This window comes from Vespa mandarinia, chromosome 2 (genome assembly GCF_050613455.1).
Source record: "Vespa mandarinia isolate Hongniang chromosome 2, ASM5061345v1, whole genome shotgun sequence".
NCBI classification, from domain to species: Eukaryota; Metazoa; Arthropoda; class Insecta; order Hymenoptera; family Vespidae; genus Vespa; species Vespa mandarinia.
In genome coordinates, this window is record NC_140811.1 from 9,968,651 (window position 1) to 9,989,305 (window position 20,655).

The 20,655-nt window shown below is 30.2% G+C and overlaps 3 protein-coding genes across 8 annotated transcripts in view; 1 reads left to right on the forward strand and 2 right to left on the reverse strand.

Annotated features, from left to right (window-relative positions):
* LOC118440910 (uncharacterized) lies at nucleotides 1-17,281 on the forward strand. 3 transcript variants are annotated; one of them, XM_035864703.2, is made up of 10 exons: nucleotides 1-457; nucleotides 5,850-5,978; nucleotides 6,103-6,226; nucleotides 14,318-14,470; nucleotides 14,589-14,699; nucleotides 15,008-15,170; nucleotides 15,274-15,475; nucleotides 15,603-15,881; nucleotides 16,001-16,198; nucleotides 16,297-17,281. In XM_035864703.2, the coding sequence occupies exons 2-10, from the start codon at nucleotides 5,873-5,875 to the stop codon at nucleotides 16,482-16,484; spliced, it is 1,524 nt and encodes a 507-aa protein (XP_035720596.2). In that variant the 5' UTR covers nucleotides 1-457; nucleotides 5,850-5,872; the 3' UTR covers nucleotides 16,485-17,281. The 3 variants fall into 3 exon arrangements, with proteins under 3 accessions (XP_035720596.2, XP_035720589.2, XP_035720580.2); XM_035864696.2 differs by having other exon boundaries at nucleotides 3-457; nucleotides 5,867-5,978; nucleotides 16,297-17,278; XM_035864687.2 differs by having other exon boundaries at nucleotides 126-150; nucleotides 5,867-5,978.
* Nucleotides 1-20,655, reverse strand: part of LOC118440954 (UNC93-like protein) — a 39,097-nt gene that overhangs the window by 11,950 nt on the left and 6,492 nt on the right. The gene's annotated exons all lie outside the window — the stretch shown is intronic.
* LOC118440894 (uncharacterized) overlaps nucleotides 14,318-20,655 on the reverse strand; it is a 20,163-nt gene continuing 13,825 nt past the window's right edge. For 3 of the 4 annotated variants that reach the window (XM_035864629.2, XM_035864618.2, XM_035864607.2), the window contains one exon: nucleotides 16,000-20,517. In XM_035864629.2, coding sequence (XP_035720522.2) covers nucleotides 18,279-20,517 — 2,239 coding nt within the window. In that variant the 3' untranslated portion in view covers nucleotides 16,000-18,278. Of the gene's footprint in view, nucleotides 14,516-15,999; nucleotides 20,518-20,655 lie in introns of those variants that run through there. The other variant, XR_014983845.1, reaches the window with a different exon arrangement.

The following is a 20,655-nucleotide window of genomic DNA, read 5'->3' on the forward strand; positions in this document are numbered from 1 at the left end:
GTACCGTATGTACGATCGTCTACAGATCAGTAGACGACACATCGACAATAGTTAGGCGTGTGGATGCACGGGGAGTTCGACCGGCGTCCCCTTCCTCTTCGATGAAAACCATTGGAAACCCGATCCTTGGGTACTTTCTTATAAATGAAGGTTCTCTATCGACTCTTGCCTCATTTAACTCTCCATCCCTCACGATCCCTCGAGGTTTTTCTTCTCTCCATTTTCGTCTGTTTATCTCTTCTACCTTCTTTTTCTTCATTCTTTTACTTTTTCCTCTTCGAAATTTCATTTTGTCAAAATTACGAATTTAACTCACAGTGCATTTTAGTGTGATAATAAGTGGTTGTTTGCTGAATTTTTTTTTACCATCTATAAATCCACTACGTCGTGCCAGAATAAGAAAATTCACTGAATATCATTACGATATCACCTTTTGTTACTCGTCTTCGCAGAAGCTGTAAGTCTTCTATAAATATGGATTTTATAATTTATTTATCAAGAAAATTTCTTCGGAATTTAACGTATTATATCGAAGCCGCTAATTGACAAAATATTTCTTTTTCTTTTTTTCATTTGAGATAGATATTAAATTAAAATAAAGTTAATAAAATTAAAGTAATAGAAAGGCAAATGTAAATCAGTTTTATTTAGGTTGACTGCTATAGATTTTTATAATTTTTAGCATAAAAATTAAATAACTAAGGTGCTATTGAATGAACACAAACGAGACCGAAATGGCGTATCGCTTGTTTTCTGTCGACATATTTTGGACAACGCGTGGCTGCGATCTAAACTATATTTGCGTATTATCGCAAAGTGATCTTTTGAAGTATTATATCAAATAATAGATTTTAAATGTTAACCTAAACATTAAACGTGCACAACGAACCTGCTATCAATTTGATCAAATTGAATTTGATTATACTCTTCTTATATTTCTTTAAATTAATTTCATTGAAAGAAAACAAGATAATTAGTGACAGGACGGTTTGTCTTTCGAGCTCGCTATCGCAATCGAAGTTAATTGCACGGACATTCTATGCTCGGTAAAAGACATCATGTGAATTGTAGTTGGATCATACGCACATTAGTCATCCCTATAGGCATATCTATTCTTATGCGTTGTTCAAGATTACGAATACCTCTTATTTGTTACTAATGGAAACTTGAAAGACACGTTGTGGCTGTTCTTTTAGTCAGAGTAAAGACGTTAAGCTTTTACTATATTTTACTTAAAAATAGTTGAACGTCTCTAAATCGCAACTATATAACGTATGACTACAGAGCGTAGATGTAGGTTTATTTCATATATTTATTTGTTTTTATCTTTATACGTATATTATTTATCTTCTAATTCTAGTTGTTATACTTACAAGTATACGTTTGACATAGACGCATATTTTATATATTTACATAAAAAAATGCACATAATCTGTGTAGGATGAATCTTTTACAGATCAAATCGAAATACAGATTAGAAGTTCATGAAACGTTACGTGGGTGTGTTACACCATATCCGTTAACTTTGTTCCGCACTATTTGCGAGGTGCACCGTGAGTCGTGAAAGTATTAACAAGGTCGCCCAGAAGACTTCATATTGCATATAATTTGCTAATAGATAAACGGGAATAAACAATTATTTTGATAAAATATAATTATTTAGTTATATTCATTACAATGTAAATCTTACGATTAAATTCTTCCTTTTATTTTTCAGATACTCGCGACACGTAACGACACGTAAAGACACAAACGCTGACTCGCTCGAGTCGTAATACTGCTATTAAGTCGCTCATTGCCAATGTATATGCGATCGGCCTCCCGCAATGCGATGCAATTTATATTACAATTTGAAATGATTTAACAAACACCTTGATAAAATAGAGATAACTATATTGATAAGGACAAAAGTGAAATAAATTTCGCGAATTTTTTTTTTTTTTTAGACAAAAATTCCTGATCAATCGTAATTGATAAATGATATGATGTAAGAAAGCAATAGAGATGAAATTAACGATGATTCTACTGATAAAAAATGAAAAGTTCTTAAGCAGCTACGTATGTATGCAAATACTGGTTGAGTGAGATTCTCTCGGTATAAGGATCGTACTCTTGCACTCGCTGTAACTTTTTTCTTTCTGCCTATTACATGCACGTTCATGCAGGATATGTTCTCTGACTTACCTTGACTTTTTAGATTAATAAGTATCGAAAAAATCGGGCGAGAAAAATGATAATAAATTTTCATGAAACATCCTGATCGAGTATCAATTTATTTATTTTTTACTTTTATTCATTTTTTCTTTGATAGAATATCTTAGAAGTTAACGAGATTCAACATTAACATTCTGTATCGATAAATCTCGTCTTTAAAAATTCAAGTACTTTGATAAAACATGTACAGCTGAATGATTGAGTTTACAAGTGAATTTATTTATCATATCTATGGCTATAACTATTGGATAATTAGCGCATTAATTAAACATACACAATTAATTATAAATGCTTAGTTGTGACATCATTTAGTATATGTCTGCCTAATAAATTTTCATTTAAAACATGTCTTTATTAAAATATGTTTGCACCATTGTAATTGGCACATCGGAATGTTATCTTATTGATCGAATATGAATTATAGATTAAATTCAAGTCAGCTATTCGATGATTTGATGTTAAATATGTATATATATTGTGAATAGAAATAGGGCCTATCTAAAAATATTTATAACTTCAATAACAATTCATTCATTTATAAAACGAAACTATTACGACAAATACAATTGATATATTTTTATGTTCTTTGTCATTTTCTAAGAAATACTAATTCCAATATTACTGACTTTTAGGATGGTTTTGTGAGCTGTAATTATATCCGGATTTATTCGTTAAGTGGTCTAATAATATAATATTTGAAAAAAATGTTTATTACTCGTTACGTCTTCACGTCGTAAACGTTGAGCGAGTCGCCCACTTTATTTAACGATCTGAGTCGCTTAAGAGTTTCCTCGAAAGGCGTAAGAATAAAAAGAGGAAGAAAAGAAGTGTGCTTGATAATCGACGTCACGTGACAAGCATGCGAGGCGTTTAGTTTGGACAATGAAGATTAATGCAGTACACAACGTTTCTATAATAGTTTCAAATGATGAGAGAAAAAGAGTTATCCGAACTATTAATTGAACACGTGCAAACGCATAATTGAACGCATAAGAGTAATATAGACACGTGCTTTGACTAATGCTCAATCATTTTTCAACGATGCATAACGAATTTTACAATGATTCTTTCCTTGTTTTTTAACGTGGAAAGAACTGGAAGAAGGGAAACGTTCGCTTGATACGTCCAACCTAAGCTGAACTTCAGTCTTTCGTTGCATTCGTCTCGCTGTTGCTTCTTAAAATACACATAAATAATAAAAATCAACGACGAAGCGTTATTAACGGATAGTCTTAATATTTTATTAATATTAAAACGTCTTATAATGCACGCTCTACCGACCGTATAGAAGATGTTTAATTATTCCAGAATTTACATAATTGTTTGATATAATCTTCATTCAAGATTTTCGTTGTTAGACATTTTAGAAGTAGGTATCTTTTTTCGATTAATCGCGGATAAGCACAAATTAGCACTGTCTCAGATTAAACAAAAGGCTTCGTAAACTACTGACAGATATATTAAAATGTAATATTATTCAAATATCATCATGGTTCATTCGGAATTAATAACTTCTAATAATAATCAACAAGCATAAAAATGAGGGTCTTAGAATTAGTTTTCGTGCACATTCAATGAGGATTGCAAAAGATTTATTAAAAGTTGGATGATTAATAATGTCCCGAAAAAGTCGAAAAAGAAGTTGACTTTAATAAAAAAATGATTGTTTCTGTTCCGTCTCACCGATTTTGGTTCAAGGTGAGCATAAACACGCTTCAAGTGCCTGCACATCTTCAACTTGATTACGCTCGCGTGCATTCGGGCACGAATGCCTGCACGATTCTTTGTTCTTTCCTTTTGTTAATATTAGAGAATAATAATAATGCGAACGTTCGTCGACTCTTTCTTATTAATTTACGGAGGCGAAAATGGTTGTCCAAGATAACGTTTGTCAAGATAATTATACATATATTCATGTATTACATAGATATGTACATACACTGTATGAGCATGTCCTCCTCTTGTATTGGATTTTTCTAATATTACCGCATTAACCTACATACATTACGGAGGTCATTTCGATTTTCCATCTAAGAATCATATTCTCTTTGATAATTCAAAGTCTATACGAGACAAAAAGAGAATCTTCATTGCAGATATTCATTGCTTAATACAGAAAGTCTTTGTAAATTAAAACCATAAAGAAACAAATTCTATAACGTGATGAACACGCGTCATCGCTCAAAAAGACATCGATAATAATGGATAAAATCTTTATCGTTGGGAACTGAATGATAATTCTCTTTTTTTTTCATGCTAATGAGTCGTCTGATAATTATTATATTCTCTTGTTCTATCCAAAAAAAAACTCGACTATTTCCCTAACAGATGATGATCGCTCTATCGTTAGGAATGTTCAGTATGCCGTAACTTTTCGGTCCTATCGAACATCATATAAAGTTGTATTGCTGTAATTACTATAAATTTTCTTAATATTTTTCTTTTTCTAATAACAGATCTTGTACGTATATAATACATATAAGATATAATATAATACGAAGGTATTTAAATATGAGAAATTGATGAGATTAGATTTATTAATGTCGATTTACGAAATTGTGAGAAGCACTTTGTAAGATCATCGTAATAATTTTCAACGTGATAATTTTCTCGAATGACAAGTTTCACCTTCCTTGGGTCGATTATTATATTATTAGTTTTCCCGATAGTTTACTTACATGACTATGTAAACTTTTAAAGAAACGAAAATATGTAATGTAATGCTATACCATTGATACTAAAATTTTATCAACGTTCAACGATCGATCTTATTGCTTAAATCTCAAAGAAATGTCCGCGGATTTAATAAACTAGAAACGGATCAAAAGTACAAACGCTAAGTTATATATAATACTTATACTAAAAGTGTAATCTTTTGAGCCTTTGAAGATATAAAAAATTGATTTGTTATTCTGATCATTTCTGATGCAGCATTTATAAAAAAAAAAATATATATCTAACGCAAAGAACCGTCGAATACTCAAGAGATAATCAATACGGATAAGGAATAGAGATGAAAAAACAGCATAAGATAAATGCAAATAACAATTGTGATTATGCCGACAATTGATAGATGTTGCATCGTGTTATCATGAAGATCAATGTACAAAAAATCTCGTATTGCGACTAATTTTTAAGATATCATTTTTTGTTCATGTGATTCGTGTGAGTGTGCATGTTGTCTAAAACGATGAAAATGAATTCTATGAATTGTTATTTATTTATTCATTTTATTTTTATCATATTATTTAATGTAGGAAAGAGAAGTGCAATCGTTGAACAGTCCGCAGAATAGTATGTTATATGGAACAAAAGCCCAATGAAAAGATAATAAGAGAGAACGTCATCGTGTCACGTTTGTAGAATTGAATATAAGAGGCAATTGATCGTCATCACACCGTGTTACATTATGTTCCATTATGTATTATTTGTATATAACATAAATACATAATGTATTTTTTATTTGGCCATCTCAAAAGATTCACTCTTTTTTTTTTATTTTTTATATATATATAAAAGTAAATACGTATTCTTTAGATTATCTTACATTTAGAGGCTTTAATTGCAACATTAAGAGTTTTATGATACAATCTTTAGGCATTAATTATATACAAGCGATAAATTTATTGTCGTAGAATCTTGTCATTTTCAGGTAAAGATGTTCAATACAGCTGTACAAAAGCTGCGATTTTTATATAAGCCTTACGCCTTGGCCATAGTCTCGGTCGGATACGTACTCGGCGAGTTGGGACATTACGTGATCGGTAAGAATTTTCTCCATTCCTCTCATTTTTTTTCTCTCTTGATGCTCGAACAAATTTAATTGCCTTCGGTTAATCCAATCGAATCGTTTTTCATGTTACATAAATACATTCTATTCTTTCGAAGGTGTTACGAGTAAGGCGACCGCTGAAGATTTACACTATGGCGACATATCCTGCCAATTGAATTCGAGTACTCTTTCGCTCATCGAACTCCCGATTAGATGCGAACAGGCACAGAACGAGACTTAGTAAGTGAGATTTACAAAAAATTTATAGAGCAATTATCACAAATATGTATGTATATATATAACTCTATTTATATCTAACCTTATAATCATATATAACTAAACATACATTTATAACGACATTGCGTATGAGTCATCTAAAGCTGAAAGCGTGAATGTTTTGTTTATTTCTGATGACAGAAAAAAATTTCCCAAGGAGGAATAAGATTCGAAGAAATTGATATATAGTGATAGTAAAAATTTGTACACAAAGATTGATTTTTTTCGTTTTGTATAAGTTTTAAAGCAGATCAAGATAAAGTCAAAACGTTTTTAATTTCTTCTATTGTGATCACTGTGAATAAAAATATCTAAAATTTTTCGTTACTGAAGATTTACTTAAGAAGATAAGTATTAAAAATATTCAATCCTTCTTGATTTTATATCCTAATAATAATGTACTTTTGTATCTATAATATAAATTAAAATTCTAATAGATTTCTTTAAAAAATATTATAATATTATTTTTATACATTGTATGTCATACAAATATCTGAATATGCAACATTTTCTTCCTTGCTTTTTTCATCTTCCAAGATGCATTATAAAATCGAGAACTATAAACTTGTTGCATTTTTGACTTGACAAAATCAAAAATGTTATTATGATATAAAATCAAGAACAATTGAATATCTTTAAGAAACAATGCTGTAAGTAGATTTGTTGCATCGATATATCTTGAAATATTAATAATATTTTTGTTCACAGTAATTATAACAAGAAAAATTTAGGATATTTTGAATTTGCCTATATCAGTTTTAACACTTTCATATAAGAAAAAATCAAGTTATATATATATTTAAAAAAAATATACATATAAAATATATCATAAACATTTATAATTTTTGGTTGTATTAAAAGTATAAATTAAAGATTCAACAAATACATAAATGAAATTATTGGTCACGTAATTTGCTCAACTTATACCTGTTTATTGATTACGTTGGTGGTTTATAATGAACACGCATACAATCTGTTCGATTAAAACGTGTTTAGCTTAATTCATAGACAAATTTATATTAAATTTTAAAATGTACTTGGAATTAAAATTCAACTAATGGATAATAAGTTTAGTAACTAATAGTATTAATAATCAACAAAGGCATCTTTGAGATATACTTTGTAACAGTGTACTCATACAATAAGAATTTCCAAATGTAATGAATCTATCATATTTATTATGTTACGATGAATATTTATCTCTCACGAAGTCTCTGCTTTATACAATACATGCCTAGATATTTTCAAGGGGATTATAATCCAGCGATTATAATTTTTTTATTCAAAGATATATGTATTGAGAGTCTTAAAAAAATCATCTAGAAATATCGAAACATTAAATATGGTCGTTGACAAAAGAGAAAATTTTTTGGAGATGTTTGGCATTCAAGCTGAAATGGTCCATTTAAAATCAAAAACTAAAACGGTTTATTCAAATTAACACGAAAGAGGATTTTTAAATTAATTTTTAAAATCGATTTGTTTTTACAAAATGGTGACAAATTGAAACTCAAATATGAAAAATTGATTTAAGAAAGTAAAATCATCAACGACTTTTAAATATTTTTGAGCATATTTTGTGTAAATTTGAAAAGGTGTTCTATCAAGGGGTTTTCCATATTTATCGACTTCAAAAACAATGTTTTAAGTATAGTAGTATTACTTTTAAGTGAAGATTTTTAACTATATATCTAGTTATCAATTCCGAGACCATATAGACCCTCAGTAATAATTACAACTTCATGGAAAGAGGATCGTTGATGTCTATGAGAAATTATTTTTTTGTACGTCGCGTCCTGAGTTCGAATTTTAACTGAATCGATGCGCTCTTGATCTTGATACTCGCAATATGCAATGTAATTTAAGTATTCAATGAATGCATCAGCAGCAAATATGCAGTGACATTTTGTTGAAAATGCATATAATAATATTTGCAGTAATATTTCATAATCAATGCACTATTGTTCTGGACATTCGGAACCATTCGCGTATATCACATATTTTTACAAAATATCACTAAAGCGGGTTTTTTGTGCGCGCAACGCCGAATGTTTATACGTTCGAATGCTCAGAATTCTATAATTTTGTCAATTTTATAAATATCAATGTGTAATTTTCAAGATATATTCTTGACATTTTAAAACTTTAGAAAATACAAAAACAATTTCTAAGTAGATATAGTCCCTTAAGATTTACAAAGAAATGTACTTTCAAAACCTAATGCATACGTGGCACTGATGATGCTTTTCGGAATGATATAACTTAGATAATGTTGTTCGCTAATCTGTGTTACTATACTTATGATATGTGCACCTGTTTGCAAATATTGTCATGTTCGATTGTGTATTTATTGGTTGTAAATGTTGGACATCCACTGGCGATATGCTTTATTGTTTCTAGTACTATATGACATCATTTGCATCTGTCATTCATTATTATATTGTCTCGAAATATACGTTTTCTTTTTTGATTTAATCATTCTGACGTGGATGGCGATCGTAAGCCCTTGCTATCTCTACAAATATTTGTTCCTATATTAGCCATTGATTTAAGACATTTATATTTATGTGTTCTTGTTTTAATTATTTTATGTGTTCTCCAAGCAATGCTTTTTACTTCCATAATTGTATTTTGTTGGTATTTATAATTATGTTTTCTTCTGGTTTATATTAATGATTGTGTAATTTTAATGATATTAGCGCGTGATCTATTTTGATGATGGACTAGTGTAGTGAGCTATTTTGTCCGTTATAGAAATATTTTCTTAGATTACTTATTTGTTGATAGTGCGATGTTATTATATCTACGTAGCTTCTTCCTCTTGTTATCTTGATAGTATCAATATTTCTAATGTTAACTTTTTATAGTATAATTGGTATTTTGTTACAGTGTTCTGATTAGTCAGTTTAATGCGACGAATTCTGTATCTGTCCATTTGATTATTTTAAAAGAATATGTAAGTAGTAGTATTGCATATATATTTACTACTTTTACAATGTTTATAACAATAAATTGTTTTTTGTAAATTTGTTTTAATTTTTTCTTAAATTTATTTTATGTCTATTGTTATTTGATTTTGGCTGATTATTAGTGTTTGATGTATTTCAATATATTTTAATGTTTTTTCGTTGTTTAATGCTTTTATTTCATTATATCCTTCATGTTTTTGTACCGGCTTCATATTATTGAATATGTTTTGCATTTATTAAGTCCGATTGTCATTTTATTATCTGTACTAAAAATCTATACAAATTTCGAATCCACGAAAAAATCGAATATAAATTATTATGGTAATTGTTAATTGATACTTGAATATAATTTGATGCCATTCATGTAGAATAGATGATTTAAATTTTTCTAATGGTTGTTTGTTTGTATAATTTTAAATTCATATTTATTACTGTTTAAGAGATATGGTAATAGATTAACTGGATTAAGAAAAAAAGATTTCTTAAAAAGTCTTTAAAAATTCCTCTTTTGATTTGAATTTTGTTGTTTTGTATATTGTTCTTTTCCGTTTGAATGCTCAATGTTGATTTGATAATTGTTGACAATACATGGATTACTATACATTTATTCTGTATATTTAAAAATTTGTATTTACCATGTGTGTAATACGCTATCAAATGCCTTTTAATAATTCTTTTATTTTTGCGAGATTAACTATTATTTGGTCTTATAATAATTAGCTGTTCCTTACATCTCTTGCTTGATTTTCTATATTCTTTTTGTTTTTCTGCAATAATATAATTTTGTGTTAAATACTTTCCATTTTGTTAGTTATTACTGCAGTTAGTATTTTGTACATTCTAGGAAGATAGGTTATTGGTTGGTAGTTTGCTGGTTTTTTTTTTATTTTAGGAACGTTAGTCCTAATGTAAGGAAGCTTGACGCGTCTTGCATATTTAATAGTTTTAGGCATTAATTAAATAGTTGTGTTAAATTTTCATATGTGGCAAAGAAATCTTTGTACTAGCAGTTTTGTATCTTGTTTATTAATGGTATTTTCTATTTGTGTATTTTTTATTGCTTCTGTTTTATTTATCTTATTTGTTTGTGTTGTTTACATATTCACATATTCTTTATTTCGTGCTGTATCATTGTGGTTTTTTTATTGCGTTTTTCTTCTTTCAACCAAATATTGAATCAATATTTTTTTATTTCATTTATTGAGGATATCTCTATTATGTTAATATTATTATTGATAAGCTATTATAAAACTATTTTTGATTGTTTTGGCAAGTTACATTATGTTTTTGTCTATCCCTACGTTTTTTTATGTCTTTCTAACATATTCGACCGTGTTTAATATTACTGTTACTCAAAATTGTGTGTGAGTATAATTATGCTACATATTTTTAGGATAAGTTTTTGAATATATCCATGTATGTCCGAGTTTAGCCGAAACTATCTTAGGTGTTGTATAAATAATCTGGTTGTTGTACCTATGGTTGAAATTATGAATAATAATATGAAATTTGTTTTTATTTCCGTATTTTATGTCTTTTGCTAGCGGTGTATATACAATAGTATTTATATATATATTTTTCATATTTTGATGCTTTCTAACGGAATAGTTATGTCTATGATGTATGTAATCTTCTATATTTCGTCTATAAAATTATATTTGATCTATTGTATGATATAATTTTATCTTTATTGTATTGTTATATCTCAGAATAATTTGTATTCTTTGCTTTTAAATACTATATTGAATGTATATTTGTTGTCTGGTACATTATCCTTATATAGTTTACATTTGTTTTCTATTGCTTAATGTATTATTTTTGCAGCATTATTGTATCTCTCGATATATTTTATTCCTACCAGTAGTTTATATCCTCCTGTATTCATTGTTTCGTAAATATGTAGTATTTTCTACATCGATCATTTACTATTGTTTTATTTTTAATGATGCGTTTCTATAGTTCAAGATAGCTATTATTTACTTTTGTATTACCATAATAAAGCCTTATTGGTCCAATTATCTTTCTTCATTTTTAGTTTGTCTTCGGCTGTTTGTGTATCAGTTACGGTATTGCAATTTTTGCTAAATTTAAGGGTTTGTAATTTTTATCTGCACTGCTTATTTCCTTATGCAGTTAGATCTGTTTGCTATGAAAGTATTTTCTTAACATTTTTATTTGATTTATATATAATTCGGGTATATTTATGTTTAATATGATTCTTCCCTTGCATGCATACGGAAGGTTTTCTGTGTTTTATTAATTCTGCTTTGGTTATTGTTTCTGAGTTCTGTAGTATTAGTTTCTGACTATTTAATGATGCCGAATAAATATGTCAGAATTAGTATTACAAATACTAACTCTTTATAGCTTTAATATTTTTTATAGCTTTAAATAGATTTTTAAAGTGTAGTTTTGATTTTATTAGAAGTTTTAGGCAGTTTTTATATGTATTTTTCAGTCATTCTTTGATCTATGTATAATTTAGTTTTGTTGAAATCTTAAGTATTTATATATTTCATTTTCTTTCATTTTCTTTCATTTTCTTTCATTTTCTTTCATTTTCTTTACTATTTCACTGTTTAATGTTTCTATTTTTCTTTCTTCTTGCCATTTTCATCTTTTTATATATACTACTTCGCATTTATTAATTTTAAATTCTATTTTTATATCTTTACTAATTGTTTTTGTTATCTTCAGCAATTTTGTTTAATTGTGTTTTTGCATTTGCATAGATTTTTGTCTATGTACAACAAATGATTTATTTTATGATTGCTTTATCTTTGATATTGAATGCGTATGTAGTTTTATTTAGTAATTTCGATACAAGGTTGACACTTATGTAAAACCATAGTGTGCTCAATGAATTTTCTTAGAAGATTCCTTTATTAATTTTAATTTTTTCTATTTACATATTTTCTTTTTCAGTTTTTAAATGTATGATTGTTTTAACCATGTGTTCATAATAATGGCAAGAAATTTACGAATGATTCAGTATATTTTATAAATTTATAATGTTTTTATGAATCAATTGTGTGGAATTATGTCAAATGCTTTTTTATCATCAATGTATGGAACGTGGAAGTTTTTCAGTTCTTTTGTCATTTAGTTTATTATAATGTTATTATTAATTATGCTTTACGTCCTTGTCTATGTTTTTTGCATTCTTTCTGCTCTTCTATAAATATATTATTTCTTACAAAATAGATAGACAGTCATGTAATCGGTCTATAATTAGCCACATCTTATGTGTTTATTTTTTGACTTGATGTATACTATTCCTTCTGAACATTTTTTTTGCACTTTTATTATTTTATTTATACAGACGGTGAGATATTTATGTGTAAATATACATTGTTTGTACCAGTAATTTTGTATAAAATCTGTTTTGGACGATTTCCAATTATCTGTATTTTTTATTGTTCTATAAAGTTCTTCTGTGATGAAATATTCCTCTCGTTCTTTCATGTTTTTGACATTTTCCTTTTTTGGTAGGATTCATTGAACGTTGGGATCCATTGTGTTGTATTCTATGTTCCATGTATTTTCCCAAAATTCTGTAATTTATTTTTTGGAGAGTGATATTATTGTCCTTTCTTATGTATTGATTAGTTTCTTGTAGTATCATTTTTCATTTGTTTAAAAGAACATGTTTTTATTCTTTCTGTTACTATTGTTTATATCTTTTGAAGTGTATTAAATAGACTGCTAATTATTGTTTATATGTATCTAATATTTTTGATGTTGTTTGTTTATTTTGCCATGTGATTTGTTTAATGTGCCTTAATTTTTTGATTTTATTTTCTATTCTAATTTGCCATTTTTATTATTTTGTTTTTTCATGAAATTCAGCTTAGTTTTTAAAAAATATATAGTGAACTTTTTTAGTCAAGCTACACTTCTTAGCTATTATTATGGGGGTAGTGTCAATGAAAAATTTTCAAATCAAAGTGAGTAGATGTTAAAATTACTAATTTTTGTATTACCATGTATATATCCGGATGTATATCTATTAGCTTCTTATGCAATGATTTTGATATAATTCCACTGGTTAAGAATGATTAGTACTATTGTAACTTTTTATACTTTCCATTATTTCTTGATTTCTTCTGCTAGTGATATGTATTTCTGTATTTTTTTGTACTTTCGTCTTTTTTTTGTGTACTACTTTTCTAAATTTTATGAATTTGCTATAGATATTTCTATGAATTTGTCTTTTGTGTATGATTGTGATATCTGGCCAATTACATTTTATTGTTTTATCGGTGATTATATCTCAGTTCCAATATAGTCTTGTATATTACATTTGTAGTATATATAAAGGTGTGTATTTGTATATTGGATTGTGTCTTTATGTTTGTGTTTAAGTACTAGCTCATGATGTATATATTTGGCTACGTTGTTGTGTTTAATTGTATAGTTTATTGTCAGGTATACTCCTATCATAAGGTCTATAATTTCTGGCTGTTCGTTATATTTCCTCCATTTATCTGTTTGAATTTTGTAGTCTTTTATTATGTATTTAGAGTAATTTCTGGTGTGTATTATCTTGTATTGATATCATAAATCTATCCTTTTCAGCAAATATGTTTTCTTTCTTTAACTATGTATTAGATGCCTTTGTGTTTATGTATTCCTTTATGATTTGATATATATGTTTGCCATTTTATTTTATATCTTTCTTCATTTATATTGTTATTTATAAATTTGTCGATTATATTATAGTGGTTGAAATGTAGTAATGTTGCTGTGATATTTAGTTTATACATCTCCATTTTATAATGCCAAATAAGTAATTAAATATAGATATATTATATGCATTAATCACTTTTGTTTTGTTTCGTATGGAAAGTTCAGTTTTTACAACTTTTTCTATTCAATTTTTATATTTGATTTTTAATGTGTTTTTTTGTTAAACTCAATTTTACATTATATTATAAATTATATAATTATATAGATTATATTACAAAGATATTTATAATATTCATTTATTATTATCATTATTATTATTATTATTCGTAATCTAAGTTATTCAGCTGAGCTTTAAACAAAATTAGGGGTATATATTTCAGTAAATTTCGTTTCGCAGCTGTCAATCTTTAGAACTGAATGGCTCCTCTTATTGCGAATGGAACTACAGCGGTCTCGGCTTAGACTACCAAATCTTAGCAGGGCCAAGTTTCATTGCCGTCTTTACAATAGTTGGAGTCATTTTAGGCATCGCTGCCGATCGATTCAATAGGTAAATACTTTGTTTCAGTCATAAAATTAAAAACTCTTTTTCTTTCTGTAAATAAATTATAAAAGCAATCAAATTATAAATTATAAAAGCAAATAAAGACAATTGGATTCATTGTCAGGGTCCGACTCTTAGCAATATGCACGCTGGTATTTAGTTTGGCGATCGTTTTAATGGGAGCAGTGAAAGAATATTGGCATCTCGTTGTCCTTCGGATGGTTCTTGCTGCTGGGTAAGTTTTACCTATTTATTTACAAGATCTCACTTCACATCATTGATCTATAAATTTGTCTAATCGCGTTCCCATGATACGTTAAGATTCAAAAACAAATTAAATTCACGTTGAGTTGTAAGATCGTTTTATCATTTGAAATAAGCCCTCTCGACATTGCACCGCGTATTCATAACATTTAGTAGTTATCATCTTGCCGGGCGTTACTTGAGAATTTAAATTCGTATTTATAATTCGTGTTCGTTAAGCGTCTCATAGAAGTCAAATACATAGATAGATTATTTGTATTTTAATGACTAAATAAACAGCGAGGCAGGATGCAATCCACTAGCAACCGGTCTCATTTCCGATTGGTTTCCTGAGGAACAGCGTGGTCTCGTCATGTCCATTTTCAATTGGGGTATTTATGGCGGCTATGGCATTGCCTTTCCGGTTGGCCGATACGTTCCAGCTTTAAATGCTTGGGATCTAGTAAGTGCTTATGTACATAGATATAGACGCGTATGTTTAGTTAAAAGATGAAATAAACCAAGCATAATGTATAATATTTAATTACTTATCACAAACTTTTTAGGGATGGAGAGTCTGTTACTACGGAGCTGGAATAGTCGGCATCATTATCGCAATTCTTACCGGTCTGACTTTAACTGAACCGGAAAGGAAGACCATTGGCGAAGAAAACGATAAGACTAAAGAAAAAAAGATCTCGATTTGGAAAGTGATATTACAGCCACGAATAATACTCCTTTGTCTCGCTGCCAGCATCAGACATTGCGGTAAAGAGTAATAATTAAATTTCATCGAATCCATGAGTCTTCTTTTTTATTCTTTCAAATACGATTTTATGTCTTACGAAATATTTTGAAAACAAAATGGTAATAAAAAGGAGTTTTCTTTTTCCAGGTGGCATGTGTTTTGCATACAATTGCGATCTTTATTATCGCGACTATTTTCCGGATCACGATCTCGGCTGGTGGCTCTTTGCGGTGACCATTGTCATCGGCAGCATCGGCGTAGTCGTTGGAGGTGTGGTCAGTGATAAATTTGTCGCGAAAATGGGAATCAGATCACGTGTGGCAGTTTTGGCCATCAGCCAGCTAATAGCGACACCGCCAGCTTTTGGATCAGTCTACTTCGAACCACGTTGGGCTATGTTATCCCTCGGGTTTTCATATTTCTTTGGTAAAATCATTTTCTTATCTTTCCTCAAATTATTAATCGTATTTTGCTCTATTTCTATCACTCGTCGACTTTTAAGAATATTAAATTACAGTACATTTAAAGATTAATGTTTATTTCAGCGGAGATGTGGTTCGGTATCGTTTTTGCAATAGTAGTAGAGATCGTTCCGTTGAACTTAAGATCTACGACTATAGGCGTTTTTCTGTTCGTAATGAACAATATTGGTGGTAATTTACCGATACTCGTTGAACCAACCAGGATAGCTATCGGCTTTCGGGAATCCCTCTACATTTTCTACGCTGGTTTCTACGGCATAAGTATGTACGATTTATGAGATTTCGATACAAACAAAAATGCAAAGAAAAAAGAAGAAAATAATTACCGACTCTTATCTAATGTGTATCTTATTTATCAGGTTCAATCATGTTTCTTCTGACGATGTTTCTAATGGATGGACCGGTAAAACAAATGAAGAACATCGAAGATCAAACTAGATACGACAATTGCACATTCGTCAACGATGAAGACCAACACGTTTCTTCGACAATGGAACTTCCTCGATTATCCATTCGACCGCCATACTATGAGAACTCGCAATTATGATCATGGTAAATTAACGGCAATATAAGTATTAAGAATGAGCATCTCATTTAAAGGAAAACAAAGAACTATTAGTAATTACTCTTGCATTTATTTTTGAAGAAATTAAATTATACGCGTGTCAAAGTACGTCACGTACGTAATTATGTAATCTCCAAAAACTTCAAAGTCAAGGCGGTACTTTTAACATCAAGAACAAAACTGATACCGATACTATAATTAAACAAAGACTTGTGCTTTAGGATAAATCAAACCGTGATGTATAGAATGAAAAAATAAAGGGAAGTATTTCTTTGAAGAATGAACGAACCTCGCTTTGAATGTAGCGCGTAAAAAAATCATTGTAGCTCTTTTGATTTTTTTTATTGACAAAGTCACATAAATTAGTTTCACATCGAACGTCAATAGATTTTCGATATATTATCATTATTATTATTGTTATTTTATTATCACATTGTTAAGATGATGACGACAACGTCCGAAAATCGAATTTCGGGCCATATAAAAACAAAAAGATATGAAGTAAAGATTAACGAAGTACGCAATTAATGGAATTACATCTTAAAAAATTAAAGAGACAATGATCTCAATAATCAACAAACTATTATATAATGTGTGTTACTAAATTACCGAAACGATTAAGATTGAAACGAAGTAGTTGCGAATTTGATCGTAATATTATTTACAGCGATTATTTAATATAAATAAAAGAGCTATACTTGTAATGTACAAAATAATAATATATTCATAATATAGTTTAAGTCCTCGACCCATTAAACCAAGGCATAAATTCGTAATTTGTCATGAAATGCTGATTGTGTACATACATATTTACATAATAAAACTGAGCGGAGGTACGCGAACATGCATATTTTTGTAAAAAATATCTTCTCATATTTTCTCGTGGATGAATATATGCTTGCAGATGTATATATCTAGTTAAAAGAAGTATACTGAAAGATGAACATAGAACATATGTATCTATAATATTAAATAGTTATAATAAAATATATTAGAGAGTAAATCGCATAAATGTCGATATGAACATTCGCGGATAAGCGTAAAGTGTAAAGAAAGAAGCCATGCTCATTCTAAAGTACAATTACAATCATGATTACAGCTATCTCTAGAAAAAGATTGTAATACTAGCGGTAAGACTGTTGTCGTTACGCGGAATACTTTCGATTTGAACATTTTTTTCGTCTTATCTTCTCTTATCGTTTTGATAAAGATGAATACATCATACATACCAACGTATTCATTAGATAGACCGCATACATACAAATATACCATAAGTCATATGATCATCCACTTTTACTTATTATATTAAATTTTAGTTTGAGATATATGGAAGAGGATGGATATAAAAATGAATAATAAATACATCCATAAAATGAGTAAATATATACACACATATATAAAATATGTCATTTAAATTGAATCTCCACAATATATTTGTTGTTTATTGAGCAACAAGTATAACGATAAGAAAAAATAATCTCTATTTTTCCTTATATTCTTTTTTGTATATTTATAAATAAGGCAAATATTGAGAATTTCAATTTGAATGACTCATTTTGTATAAACGTTCGAAAACAAAGTTACCTCTTATGAATTATAAGCTACCTCCAATGCATTTGACGACGATTCGTATATTTCCTCGACTTTCTTCGACAGTCCTTTGTATATTTAAAAAGAAAATTGAAATTCATCGATTGCACGAAAATTAATTCATTAGCGAGTTTCCCAAGGAACATTGTAGATTGAATGACCGAATTAATCTACAATAACGTCTTATCAACAATCGTCCGTGGATGTGCTCGAAATTTGTGTACTCGCACCACTTGAAAAGCTACTTCTGCAGGTTTCCACCGCTAAAGCGGTATCTGACACCTGAACGAATTGCACTTTTTCCTTAGGCCAACGATTTCTACCATAGACACAATTGAAGATATTGTAGCGATTCTCCTGCTCCATTTGGCTGAACGTATTACTATGACGTCTCTTCAAAACCTTTTTCGCCATAAGGCTTCTGTTATTTTTGTAGGATAGCTCTTTTTTGAAACAAAAGAACTTCCTCAGCTCTCTTTTAACTCTTTTCGAACGATACCCGAAAAGCAACGGACTCACATAAGCAGCCAGAACAAGAAAACACAGTGCCATCACATCATACTCGTGAGCGATTCGTCGATCGTTATAAGGCGGAAAATTCTTCAGAAGCAATAGTATCTCATATGGGGACCAACAGATCAAGCCCATCACAATGACTAAAGCGCTTATCCTAGCAGCTCTAGTCTCCTCTCGATATCTGAATAACGAACCATTACTGATCCTGTACTTAAGAGAATTTATGTAACTAGAAGTACTTCTGACACTGGCAACTCGATGCAAGGTGCTTTTATTAGGAGCTGGCGTGATCGTTACAATAGGTGTCAAGAGGCAAGCCGATGTTTCAGAGTTAGCACCGTTCAACACTATTTCCGTGGATTTTCCAGTATTTTCTACATTGAAGACATCGCAGTTATCGACAATTACCTCGGTTATTTCAAAATCTGAGGTTAATCCATCGTAATGTTTTTTATTTTTTGACCGTTCGAATTCATTTTTATCAGACTCCTCGACATTTCCACGATCTTTGGTTCGAACGAAAGTGTCATTAAATCTCAAACTTTGAGTAGTATATATACCATCTACTTCTATGCCATCCTTTTCTTCATTACGATTTAAAGCAGTTTCGTAGGCCGAATATGGTGAAAGATATATGGGTTTTTGTTGACGACACACATCGTCTTCGATTGTGGGGCGAAAACGTTCAGAAGGAATATCTTCTTCCGTATCCGAATTTCTTACATTAGCTACAGCGTCATCATTGATCCAAGAATCTCTCGTACTTTCTTGCACCAACATCTGATCGTACATAAGATTATGTGACAATTTCCTTCTATGATCAGATCGATCCAGAAACCGATTCTTAACGAGATCATACTTGGTAGGATCCGGAAACAGCTGGATAGTTATTTCGTCCTTCTCCATAAAGTCAGACTTCCTCGTCGAGATAGGAAGATCTGATTTGTTGGATTCGTTTTTTTCATTTTCCTCATGATACGACGAGCACTCGTCAGTATCGGGTCCTACGGTAAATACAACAGTGGTAGACGAAGAAACCTCGTTGGTGGAAGGAAGATTAGTCAAATGAATTTCTAAAGCTGACGAAAAAGAACGTCCGCGAAGTACTTGGCTTCCTGCTGGTTGAGTCGTCTCGCTGGTTTCATCAATCGACGAGAGACTCGAAATTTTAGGTATTCTTCTACAGTCCTCCACGAAACTGTCTACTTGTTGGTTCTGTTGTTGCTGCGATTTTTGATCCTCGCAAAAACTTGCCGACGAAAGTATTGGTCTGGAACCAGTTCTTCTTGTTCTTTCCGAATTCCTATGCGCCGCAGAATAGATTTTTACGTATATCCAACAGACACAGGCAAACGGTAAGAGGTAGGCGAATAAACTGTGCACCATCGTGTAAATCGTACCATAGGTCATCGAATTTTCGTTTGGAGCATTCTCGATGAATTCGATCCATTTTGTTTCTATATCGACAGTCTTATTTTTGATGATGCCAAAGCTCGAATTGCTCTGTAAATTTATGGACGAGTTTCGAGATAGATAAGTAGCTGATATAGACTGTAGATTACAAGATAGCCAAAGGCTGCGAGGATTTGGATTTAAGAAGGCCAAAAGGGCAAATATCGAGGAAATGAGCCAAACTGAGATTATTAAGATCCCAGATTTCAGTTTGTCGACCTTTGCGCGATATCTCAAAGGATCCACCACGGCGAAGTATTGGTCTATGGCTATAAGGAAGACCGATAACACCGAGGAAGTTGTCATGAGGGCCGTCGCACCTTCTGATATCGCGCAGATATTTTCTGCTGATAACGGTGACGAGTCGGATTTAGTCGTTGGTGAGGCATCCATGATTAAGAGAGGATTCAGTAGCGCACAGATTAGCAGGTTCGAGACGGTCAAATTCATCACGAATCTGAAAAACGTAAAAATAGTTAGGGATTAGAAGAGTTTGTTGATGCTCCTGATGCTACGGAATCAAAGAAATAAGAAAAAATAACAAAGATCCGACAATGAATCAAGAGAATGCGTGATTTTCCAAGATTCCAAATCT

Bases quoted from the DNA above. Each gene is read 5' to 3' on its own strand.
- LOC118440910 (XM_035864687.2), top strand. The intron at 5,979-6,102 runs GTAAGAATTTTC...ATTCTTTCGAAG, and splicing joins GTTGGGACATTACGTGATCG to GTGTTACGAGTAAGGCGACC. The intron at 15,476-15,602 runs GTAAAGAGTAAT...TTCTTTTTCCAG, and splicing joins TGCCAGCATCAGACATTGCG to GTGGCATGTGTTTTGCATAC.